At 33.3% G+C, this 12,839-nt stretch overlaps 1 protein-coding gene across 1 annotated transcript in view; it reads left to right on the plus strand.

The window, feature by feature from the left end:
- ETNK1 (ethanolamine kinase 1) overlaps positions 1–12,839 on the plus strand; it is a 67,422-nt gene that overhangs the window by 35,750 nt on the left and 18,833 nt on the right. Inside the window, exons 5-6 of the mRNA XM_045463530.1 lie at positions 8,160–8,243; positions 10,643–10,803. Coding sequence (XP_045319486.1) covers positions 8,160–8,243; positions 10,643–10,803 — 245 coding nt within the window. The remainder of the gene's footprint in view (positions 1–8,159; positions 8,244–10,642; positions 10,804–12,839) is intronic.

The following is a 12,839-nucleotide window of genomic DNA, read 5'->3' on the forward strand; positions in this document are numbered from 1 at the left end:
ATTTGTAACTGCCTTTAGCTTGAAGAAAGTCAACCAAAGAGCACTGTCAAGGATGGTAGACTGAAGCACATATTTTCAAAAACGTGTCTGAGTATCTGTTATATTTTATAGTTTTATCTGGATTAGAGATTCTATTTTTAAATGCAGTGAGCTAACAACTTTAGTTTGAATGTCTTGAAGTTTTGGTGTAGAAATATTTTTTAAAAAAACTTAAGGTATACCCTAAAACATGAAGTACTTGACAGTGTCCTTCATTATATATTGTCCATTTATTACATATAATTGTCATTTGTCATGTATATACTGCATTATTACTAGTAACCAAATCTCAATGCCATTTGTGAGACATGAGTACTAGTTTTACATTAAACGATGTGTTAGCTTTTTAGTTCAGTGCAAGACCAAATAACACATTTTATAATGGAATTTCAAGTGAGGGACTTCATCTTACTTTTGAAGTGGACACTCAGCTTTATTTTTAACTGCAAGTTAATCAAAGAGAATCTGTTATTTCCTTTGGAATATAGTTTTAACTTTTCATATTTTTATTTTATAAGTTTCTTTTGCATATTCATTTCACAGAACAATCTTGTTTATGAAACTAAAATACAAGGGACCAAAAAAATCAGATTACTTTGTCTTAGGCATTAAAAAAATGCATTTTTACTTTTTTATTTAATCAGTTGCCTATCTAAACTATTGATCAGTGATATGAAAAGTTCTCATTTTTCAAACAAAATCTTTATGCTTCAGTTTGACTCCTATGTTATCATTTGTTTATTTTACCAAGAGTTACCTAATTTTTCTTCCCTACACAGAAAGAATGAATTTCACAGTTCAACAAATGTAATTATTTTGATCTATTTTTCCTCTCTTCAGAAAGTCTATCGTGTACCATTTGTTTCTTCTTGTCTTTGTGGTTATATTTTGTGTGTTAGTTATGGATATGTTCTGTTATTTTTCCTTACCAGTGGTTTTAACAGTGTCTGTTAGGAAGGCAAGTTTGGACTTTATGGCATCCATTAAAAAAAAAAAAGTCAATTGCTATGTGATTAGTTGATACATAGTATTAAGCAAATAGGGTTGGAATGTTGTTCAGTAGAATCTAAAGGTCATGAAAGTGTGGCATGAGGTTTGTTCTTTGTATTGTTATCTGTTTCAAATTAGGAGCTAATGGTTTTGAAGTAATATAACTGTATGACATATTTACCTTTAGTTATAAGGAGGAGATACCTACCATGCCTCGTGCTTAAAAAATTGTAAAATTCTATACATTTAGTAAATGTAATTAGCAAACAAACTAGCATTAATTTTTACAGCCGCAGTCTTAAGGAGGATAATTAAAATTAGAAATAGGGACGGCAAAAGTTCTTTATCTTAACTAGTTACCTTGTTATGGTATCTAAAAGCCCAAGTGTGGAGTCTTTTGAGATTAAAATAATTTCTACATAGAATAAGTGATTAAGCTGCATATCCTATCATAGGTGTGTTTAATTTGTTACCACTTTTTAAGTCATTCATGTGATTTGAGCTCAGGACTTAAGTGTTTTGTACCCACTTATGAGATATAAATATGTAAACATAATAAGATGAAAGCCAAGGGACTGGCTTTGACATCATCAAGCTTAGTATCTCTAGTATGTTTCAGACCTTTAATTTCTCAGAAGTGCAGATTTTAGTTATTAAACTTCATGAATTGATACTGGATCATCTTGAAGTTTCCACATGTATTTTTTCACCATAATACTTTAGATTTTGTATATTGTCACTGGATTAAACATTTCTAAGTAATTTTTTTTAAGTTAATTTATTTTGAGAGAGAGAGGGAAGAAGGAGCAGAGAGAGAATCTCAAGCAAGCTCTGCGTTGTCAGTACAGAGCCCGATGAGGGCTTGGAACTCATGAACTGTGAGATAATGACCTCAGCGCAAATCAAGAGTCGGACACTTAACCCGATGAGCCACCCAGGCGCCCCTAAGTAACTCTTAAAAGTAGATGTGTTAAAGCTTAGTTACAACTAAGAGAAGTTGGGAAGGGTATAGATGTTGGAACCAAGCACACTTAGGTTCACACCCCTGCTCAGTCACATACAGAAGTAGGTGGTATTAGACACATTGTTTTATCTCTCTCTCTCTCTCTTTTAAAAATTTATTGTTAAGTAATTTTTGTGTCCAAAATGGGGCTCTAATTTACAATCCCGAGATCTAGAATTGCATGCTGTACTGATTTAGCTAGCCAGGTGTCCCCATTTTATCTCTTTATGAACTGTTTATATTTGAACTTAACTATCTGCACCAGAATCACCCAGGGTACTTGGGAAAAATGGATATTTCTGAGTCTCATCTAAGACTAATTGAACAAGAATTTCTGTAGTTGGGCTTAAGAATCTGCATGTTAAATGGGTTTCCAGGCAGTGTTATACTTCTGATAGCCTAGAAATTTAATTTGCCTTATTCCTAACTTATTTCTAACATCTACTTCATATGTTTCCTGGAAAGATTTTAGATCATGCATACAAGTGTATAGCATTGGAGTAGGTACCTAGCAGCTCCCAGCTATTGCTGTTATAATAGGGGTTGGCAAACTTTTTCTGTAAGGTGTAGATAGTACATTTCAGGCTTTGTGTACCAGATAGTCTCCTTTGCAGTGTAGCTCTAACAGAGCCATAGATAATACATCAATAAATGTGTGTGACTGTGTTCCAGTAAAACTATTTACAAAACCAGACAGTGGGTTGCATTTGGCCTGAGCATATGTAGTTTGCCAACCCCTTTATTATGTTTATAGGATGCATTTTACAAAATGTATTTGATTCTGAAAAAGAGTGGTTACTGTAAGCTAGTGGTTGTGTCTTGTAAATAGGGTAATTATGGCTCATAGATGTGAGATGACAATTCACTTTGTCTTTAGGTGCAGCTTACAGATTTTGTCTTAACTGTAACTTGAGTAAAGTTTAAAAATGTATATATGTATGTGTGTATGTATACATAAGTACATATTTATACACACACAGGATGATGAGCACCCTGCAGTTCATAGGCTTTTTGTACCTGTGAATGTTAACAGGAGATAGTAGGCATCACAGGAAGAAACACTGCCTCTACCTGTTCTCACCATGTCAGTTGACAGGACTCAGGAACATGGGAGAAGAGTGAGCTTCCTTTCTGAAGTTGATGGTAACTATCAAGATTTTTGAAATGTTAGGCAGTGCCAGGAATTAGGTGGTTGGTAAACAGCGGCCCATTCCTTGCCTTCAGTGAAATGACATCTTAAAAAGGTAAGGAAAGAATACTTAATGATGATAAAATTTATTACATGATAAGAAAACCCAATAGCAGTGGTTCTTGTTCCAGAACTAAGACTTACCAGTTGTATTTTATATTAATCATTAATTAAAAAAAAATTTATATGAAGTAGAACAAGTTGTAATATTGCTTATTGACTAACCAACTTTAATTCTAATATTTTAATTTCAGCTCTTTAACTGCTATTTTAGAAGTAATTGCTAAAGCTTTTCAGTATGTTTTCTCATGTCTGATGCTCTGTTTATTGGTGGCTGTTTCATTTATTCTCCCCCATTTCTTCATAAAAGCTCATATAAAGATCTAATATAGAACTTTAAATTTCAGTGATGGCAATCATTGATTATTTCTCTGTGAAATACAGGAAGCTGATTTACAGCTGTTTAAAGAAATACAAATGAATGGAAGAAAAAGGAATCTTTTCCTGGGAATTATGGTGTAAACCAGGTTTTTCTTTAGAGTTTTACACAATGTAAAGAGAAAATGGATGAGGCACCATTCTCAGTCACTTGATTGACTCTAAATCTTACCCAGTGTATTATTATTTGTGAAAGATACTGTGGTTTGGTTGTTTCATTGGTATTTTAATGACATAGAGTTTTGTTGTTGTTGGTTTTATTTTAAAATTTAAGTAAATACAAATTTATTTTTGTATTTGGTAACCTGTATTTTCCAGGGTGGAGTTTTTAATGAAAGATAGTGTTAACCTTGTTTTAACTTGTATTCTGGATTACTATTTAGCATAAAATATCCTTAAATCAGTAAAAAGCTTAAATGCACTGTAAAAGCCTGAACTATTAAGGAAGAGCTGCCTAAAATAATTACTAGATAAGTGTGTTTTTCTTTACTCATACATTCATTCCCACTGTATGTTCAATCATATACTTGGATAAGAATGTCAGAAATGCCATGCTTCGTTCGTTCTTAGTGTTTCATGCTTATTGCTTCTCCCCCATCTCCCATTTAAACGTATGTTAATCGTTCTGTCTCAGCATTCTCTGCCAAACCTTTGTTTATAAGCATTTGAATACTTACTGTGTGCTAGAGATTGCTCTGTGGATTGCGTGATGAAAGATGAAGGGACCTATTGTCCTTCCAGGAAGCCATATGCCATGTAGTGGAGGAGTCAGATCATGAAACAGATATTTACATTCAGAATGATGAGCGCCATGGTGAAGGTGTACACAGGTACTACTGGACGCCAGAGTGAGGGATGAAGGGAAAGTTTCTCAGAGCAGAATATTCCCTTTTTCTGTAAAAGAGAAGAAGCATTTTGCTAACAGTAGGAAATCATGGTTATTTTTCTCTTTGTTCTCTTTCTGCCTTACCTAACACTGCAGAGCAAGTAGAGTGAGTTGAAAAGATTTTCAGGTTCTCATATTGGTTATTTTGCTTTTTATTTTTATCCCTTTCCCCTTAGCAAAATAAAGGTATCCAAACAAATGTAGCATGTGAATTATATAGCTTTAGTTAATGAACTAAATTTTTTGATTTCAAAGGACTTTAAAATTTGGCTGAAAACAGCCATACTGAGATTTGAACAGTTAAACCCAGTAATGTATGGATTTTATTACTCTCAAGCCATACAAAAAATAAAGTCATAAAAAGAAATAGTTTTTGAAAATCCAGGTTATAATTTTATTCATTAATCTTATGTTTTACCCATTACGTGCAGTGTGCCTTATTATATAAAGATCAATGATACATGGTCTTAGGCCTTGAAGCAGTGCTGCTTTATTTTTTTAGAGGTCAGGGATCCCTTTTAGAATCTGGAAGATTGAGATTGCCTTCAGAAAATGAACATACACATAAGATTTTATAAAAACTTTGAGGGAGTAGTCTCATTTTTTTCCCTACCCTTGAAACTCCAATTACAAATTCGTGTCTTAAAGAATTAACAAGATAGTCATGCCCTGTGAACTATTAATTATTAATAGTGATGTGGATGTTTCTCTAAATAATTGGTAATTTTAGAAATCAGAAATTAAATTTATATAAGAAAAAAGTTCAGTATATTTTCTGTTGTTAGGAAAGCATTTCCTAGTAATTTGATTTTTCTGGCACCCAAAATAAGTGAAGTAGGCCTCTTTAATTTTATTTTGTTGCAGAATATTAAATTTAAGGTTGAGTTCCACTTTGTTTGCAATAGTTTGAAAAAAGAATAGTTAATGCAGATTTTTAAAAAAAATTTTTTTTCCTTTTAAGCTTTGTGTGTTGTAAAATGTGAGTTTGCCAAATTTTCTTCATCTGCTACAGATTAGGTATGCCATTGTTGCTGCCATGTGGCGGCGCACCCCGTGCTTCTTAAACGCACTGACTGGAGGTTTATCGCATCACTTGTTCACATGCACGGAGCCTGGTAACAGCCTCATCTGTATCTTGTTAGCTTCATTTTCTTATTTTTTAAATTTCATTATTTATAAACTCAACATTGCATTTAAAAATAAAGGCTAGTTTTAATGAATTAATGCTACTACAAACAGTCATTGCTAAAATTTTCATACTGAAACAGATTTTAACTTTTGTTAAAATGATCTATGTCTTATTTAAATTGTATTTGTAAGCAGGGATTTTTACCTGCCATTTTAACTATATTTGCCAAATTCTAAATATAATTTTGAAAATTGAAATTGAAGCTTTTGTTTATGTGGCAAAAGTAAGCTTCAGGACTGGGCTGTGTATTTTTATTGGCATGTAAGAGTTAATATGAGCTCTACAAGAATTTGTGTCTAAAGAGTTAAAGCAATCAACAGCTGCAATTAAAAAAATATGTATAAAACTGTTTGGTTGGCTCAGTTGTGCAACTTGTCGAATCTTCTTGAAACCTGATTTCTTAAAGGCTGGGTGGATAGGTATATCCAAAATCATTGGGTTTAGTCTCTTCATCTATTGACAGTTTTATTTAGAGAATTCATCTTAATCTTTTTAAACTATCGGGTTTTTTTCCTCCTAAAAGTAATGTTTAATGTAAAGAATTTAAAATACAAGGGAAAAAGGTCACTTGTCTATCACCTGTAATGAAACCAGTTGAAACATACTGTTTTGGTTAATTTCCATTCATCTTTTTTTCTCCTGTGCATTATATGTTCTTTCCCTATCTCTAGGCATAGTTTAATAATTTGAATCACTGTGTTTACTATTTTGTATCTTTTTTTCATGTAACATTTCATGTAATTCTCCTGGTCATCAAATAATTTTTGAAAATTAAAATTTTTTTTCATGGCTGCAGAGTATTTTATTGTGATGGTGGAATTCACCCTCTTATTACCAGTGTTACCCAGAACAAACTTTAAAACATGTTCTCCCTCCCCATTCTGCAATTTAGTAAAGTGATTTGATTAACTTTAAGACTTTCTGTGGGATAGTTTTTTGAATTCAAGATTATAATACTTGTGGTGGTTCAAAGCAGTGATTCATTGTAGTCACCAACATTTTAGAACCTTATATTTATTTCATCAGTATGCATATAGATTTTAATTAACTGGGCTTTGATATTCTGATGATGCTCACTTAATTTACTCTAGACCTAACTAGTACTTATACAAGCTTAGGATTAATATATTAAATGCTGCTACATTAGACATTTTTTTTTGCTTTTCTGTAAAATATGCCATTTGCCATGATATTTTTGTGTCATGTAATTCTTTTTCTGAGTTTGAATATGATCAATATATACCCCTAAATTAAACATACATATCCATATCAAGATAGTATCATTCAAAGCTCTTTTATTTGGGAAATTCCAGAGTGTGTGGACCAGGAGTTTGTTTTGTTACCTCAGTTTGATGTTTAAAAGACAGTGTAACTAAGGCATATGCTATGCATTTTCTCAATATAAGCCTCTTAGAAACTATTCTTACAACCATCTCTGTGCGTGTATCCATTTTAACTGTATGGCTCCTTAAGCCTTTGAGTTTGTGATGCCTGGTGTCGACAGTGACCCATTTTGATTTTTTTTTTTTTAAATTTCTTTAGCTCTTTTTCTCTTTCAAAAACTTTTTCTCGTCTCTCTTTTAAAAAGACCTGTATCTTTGAGACAAACCCTCTATTATACTTAGTACTCAAAAATGAAAGTTCCTGAGCAGGAGTATTTCCCCTGGACAGGTAGACTTTGCCTTTTATCTTGGGAGAAATGTAATGAAATACACATATATATTTAGCATTAATTTAGAATAGGAATTTAGCTTATATAAAAATCTCTGAAATTAAAAAAAGTTCACACACAACTATTCCTTTGTTCTTTTTAAAAGATAAAACAACCAACTTAATGCTGCTCAGGTATTCTATTGTAAATTTTAGTTATGTAGCATTCCTAGAAATTATGAGTTTATAGCAACTAATTTCTTAAATTAGGAATATCGTTAAATTGACCAAATATTATAGCAGAACTGCAGGGTTCACAGAATTCAAGTCTATTAAAGTTTATATTTGATTTGTATATGTAAAGTGGCTTGTCCGTTCACTTTTGGAGTATCATGATTTGTTAAAATTGCACAGGTTATTAACAATTTCCAAAGATAGTATTTATTTTTTAATTAAATTTGAGTTTTTAAGTATCCGATGCCCCCTTGTGGTGAAAGACATATTTTGCTTTTGTTTGAATTTGGAGAATTATACTTTGACTTTCCTTTAATAAAGTGGACATTAATGTTCACAAGCTGTTGACGATATGTAATTTGAATTTTGTAAAGCTCATTGCCATAAAATTCACAGCCTTACCCTGTATTGTCTCACAAGTGCATGTAACCAAGCACATACAATGAGACAAAATTTTGGAAGCTATTTAATTACAAATAGCATAGGGATTTTCTGATCTTGTATATGATTTCTTATGTCTTTTTTTTTGTGTCTCACATAGGTGATGTACAGTTCATTGATTATGAATATTCTGGATACAACTACCTGGCATATGATATCGGAAATCATTTCAATGAATTTGCAGGTAAAATCCAGGGCTTAACTAATGGAGCAACATGTATAACTTTGAAGTGATACTTAAAAAAGTTTTTTTTTTTTTTTAATGTTTATTTATTTATTTTGAGGGGGCAGAGAGAAAAGAGGGGGAGAGAGAATCCCAAGCAGGCTCCATGCTCAGTGTGGAGCCCAGTGTGTGGGGCTAGATCTCAAGACTGTGAGATCATGACCTGAGTTGAAATCGAGAGTCAGAGGCTTAACTGAAATGATACTTTTAGAGTTGTTTTTGTTTGTTATCTTTAGGGAAATTCACCTGGGAGTAGGAACAACATTTTTTAACCCTTTACTGAGTTTTTTCTTTATTACTAGAAGAAAGAGGAGATGACTCTTTCCTAATCCTTTAAGGAAAATAATAAATAATCATTGTGGTTAACATTAAGACCTGACATAATGCAGAGTGTTTCATAAATCTCATTTTTTCCCTCCACAACAATATAACTTAGGTTATATTCCAGTTTACACATGGAAAAAGTAACTCACCAAAGGTCACAGTAAAATACAGAGAACTTAGATTTGCATTTTTTTTCCTAATCCTTTAAAAGCGTTTGTTGTTTCCATTTTGTACTTGAGCTTTGGAATGTTGGACAACTAAGAAGCTAAATAATTTGTTTTTTATTTTGTCTTTGGCTATGAATAATGGAAAGCCTTGTCATTTTACCCCTGAAAATTAATCTTTTATCACTGTCAAGTATAAAAGTTTTAGGTTTTTTTATGTTAAAAGGAATTAATTTAAAAATACATTTTATGACTATATTTAGAAACATGAAATGCTCTAAAACTAAAGATTAGAAAATTCTCTTGGATGATTTATGCCTAGTAGGAACTTTTCATTGCTGAATTTGTATTTGTTACCATTCATGCATTCTTATATTTACATATACTTAGCAAACTGGGAAGAAGTTGGAGAGGGTTTTAATTTATGTGTTTTCAGTTATTTCCCTACACCAGACCTTTCATATACATCCTATATCCCCACACATGTGCTATACATATTAAAAGGGAAAGCAGCTGTGCATATAATGAGATATCACCATATTCATCTTAGTATAATGGGTCATCACTGCTGTAGATATAAAAGAGGAAGCTCTGGTGATCCTAATATGATTTTGTGTAGGAAAAAATTGAGCTGAAGTTTGCAAGTTAGGTAGAATTTGAGATGTGCAGATAGAAGAGAAAGGAAAGCACTGCAGGAAGGAGGAATAAAACTTCAAGGTGAGTGTACATGTTGGTAGGATATAAAACTCATGGAGGAGCATATAGGACTTACAAGACCAGAGAAGTGAAGTTTGGACCAACTCATGAAGAACACTGAGGGGTAGACAAAATAGTATAAACTTTATTTTCTAGGTTACTATTTTTTTTTTCTTTTTTTATTAAAAAAAATTTTTTTTAATGTTTATTTATTTATTTATTTATTTAATTTTTTTTTTTTTTCAACGTTTATTTATTTTTGGGACAGAGAGAGACAGAGCATGAACGGGGGGAGGGGCAGAGAGAGAGGGAGACACAGAATCGGAAAGAGGCTCCAGGCTCTGAGCCATCAGCCCAGAGCCTGACGCGGGGCTCGAACTCACGGACCGCGAGATCGTGACCTGGCTGAAGTCGGACGCTTAACCGACTGCGCCACCCAGGCGCCCCAATGTTTATTTATTTTTGAGAGAGAGCACAAGCAGGGGAGGGGCTGAGAGAGAGGGAGACACAGAATCCGAAGCAGACTCCAGGCTCTGAGCCATCAGCACAGAGCTTGATGTGGGGTTTGAACTCACAAACCACGAGGTCATAACCTGAGCTGAAGTTGGATGCTTAACTGACTGAGCCATCCAGGTGCCCCTAGGTTACTCTTTTTCAAATAGCACATCTTAAAACCAGATTTGGTGGGTGATTATTTTAAAACAAGCAGCGGAAAAGAAAAGACATAGAAGGTATCCGAGTTGGAAGGAGTAGTTAGGGTAAATATTGTTTTGTGGAACTTAGTACCAGGAGAATGTATAAACTTTCAATGTAAAATGTATTTCTTACCCTGTGAGTAATGGTAAAAAATGTTTTTAGAGCTGGAGTTCTAGGAAATGCTCTAAATATTAGTGTGCTTAAGAATCTCCTGAGGTGCTTGTTAGGATGAAGATTTGGGGCTTCTGATATGGATGGTTCAAGCTTCACACTTTGAGGAGAAATTGAAGCAACGAGAATTGATTATGATAATGAAACAGGTCATACATTAGGATTCAAGTTTCAGCACGTTAGATTTTTTGGTTTATTTTAATAAATGCTATTAACATCTAGATATTTTAGGATTACTTTAGGAATTATTCAAGTATATACGAGATACCGTGTTTTTAAAAGTTTTAGTGTTCCTTTTTTCCATTTCAGGTGTGAGTGATGTAGACTATAGTCTCTATCCAGACAGACAACTACAGGGCCAGTGGCTGCGTTCTTACCTTGAAGCTTACAAAGAGTATAAAGGCTTTGGGACTGAAGTCACTGAAAAGGAGGTTGAAATACTCTTCATTCAGGTCAATCAGTTTGCATTGGTAAGTTTAAATATAAACAATGAAAGATTCTTAATATAATTTAAACAGCTTTTTAAAAAAAATGTTTATTCATTTTCAAAAGAGAGGGAGCAGGGGAAGAGGGACAGAGAGGTAGCAGAGGATCTGAAGTGGGCTCTGCACTGACAGCAGTGAGCCCGATGTGAGGCTCGAACTGACGGAACCGTCAGATGACGTGAGCTGAAGTCGGATGCTCAACCGACTTAACCACCCACATGCCCCTAAAAAGCTTTTTAATTTTCATCATCTTTTGTGTATTTTTGTTCAAAATTAGGACAAAACATGATTTTTTTTACAACTCCCATATTAAGGAGCTTTTGAGGACAGAGATTTTGTTTTATTCATTATTTTATTCTTAACCTCTAAAATAACAGTGCCTTACCCACATGGTAAGTGCTCAGTAATTACATGATGAATGGATTCTAGCTAGAGTTAGGATTGTGAAGCAGTTTTTTATATTCTATCTATTCTCTTTATGTTACAAAAAACATAATCAAGGAAAGATTTATGGGAAACGAGGCTTTCCACAGTACATTTAAATTTTTTTTTAATGTTTGTTTATTTTTGAGAGAGAGACGAACGAGGAAGGAGAAGAGAGAGAGGACACAGAATCCAAAGCAGGCTCCAGGCTCTGAGCTGTTAGCACAGAGCCTGACACTGGGCTTGAACTCATGAACAGTGAGATCATGACTTGAGCTGAAGTCAGACGCTTAACCGACTGAGCCATCCAGGTGTCCCTCCACAGTACATTTAATCATCACATCTTACTGTTAAGATGATAAAAGTAGATTGGAAGGAATAGAATTATGTTTTCATAACTTACCTAGTATTTTGTCTTGGTCTTCTTTTGATAAGCAGTTAGTTATTTCCAGCTTCTTTGATGTGTTAATGCTTTATTATTATTTTTAAGACCCACTTTTCTGTACTCTTGAGTGCATTTATTTTTTAAAAAAGAGTTCAATTATCTTTTGAGAGTGGTGTGATGAATTAGAATGAGCTTTCAGCTAAGGTGTTACACAATTAAATTGAATACTAGGTTGAAGTTATTTTAGCTGTTTCTTCTTAGTTTTAATACAATTTGGTACAATTCACATGGGGAATATTTGCTATGTTGTCTTTACAAATAAACCCTGTTGATGGCTCATGGGTGTACTTTTTCCATTGTTTTAAGAGCAGCATTTTCCCAGAGCCATTCAGAATACATCTGAAATAAGAGGGTGTGCTGAAACTTGACTCATCTTCTGTTCTGATATCTATTTTCAGTGAACTGTTGGCTAAATTAATGGCCTGCTCTCCAGCTGGTCCTAGGATGCCTGCTGTTCCCATTTATTTTATTTAAGCATGATCTTAAAGTAGAGAATGTAGGGTTTTCTTTCTCATGACGTTACTTAATAAACTTCAAAATTTACCTACATAGTTCTGTTTAGCCACTGTCTATATTAATATGAGGAATATTATTGTCGCTATAATTTATATTTTTTCATGTACCTATTTACGTAAATTATTCCTAAGGCATGGAGTTCATTAATTTCCACAGAAAGTCCACGTAGCTTATTGATTAGTCAAACAAAAACACTGTTTACTATTAGCTAACTTGGGTTCTTTTGTAAACTTTTGATGATAAAAATTTAATAGCTTTGGATACTGCGGTTGTATATATATCATGGTATTGAAAAATAACTACTTCTGGTTTGATTATCAAGTTGTTTATAATACCCATTAATAAGATACCTAGTACTTACTACTCTAGGTCATGTAGATTGGAGGATTAAAAGAAGAATACAACAGTGCATTGCTTCAAAGTACTTACAATTTGGAAGGGCAAATAATAGTACAAAATACTTTTTAGATAACATTTAACATGGATCCCTGTTTAAAATTCATAGCAAATTAGAATTGGAGGGAAACTTACTTAACCTGATTAAACAAACAACCTGATTTTATTTTATTTTTTTAAGTTTATTTATTTATTTTGAGAGAGAGCGAGCACAAACGAGAAAAGGCAGGGGGGCAGGGGG

The sequence above is a fragment of the Leopardus geoffroyi genome, chromosome B4 (genome assembly GCF_018350155.1).
Source record: "Leopardus geoffroyi isolate Oge1 chromosome B4, O.geoffroyi_Oge1_pat1.0, whole genome shotgun sequence".
Classification (NCBI taxonomy): Eukaryota; Metazoa; Chordata; class Mammalia; order Carnivora; family Felidae; genus Leopardus; species Leopardus geoffroyi.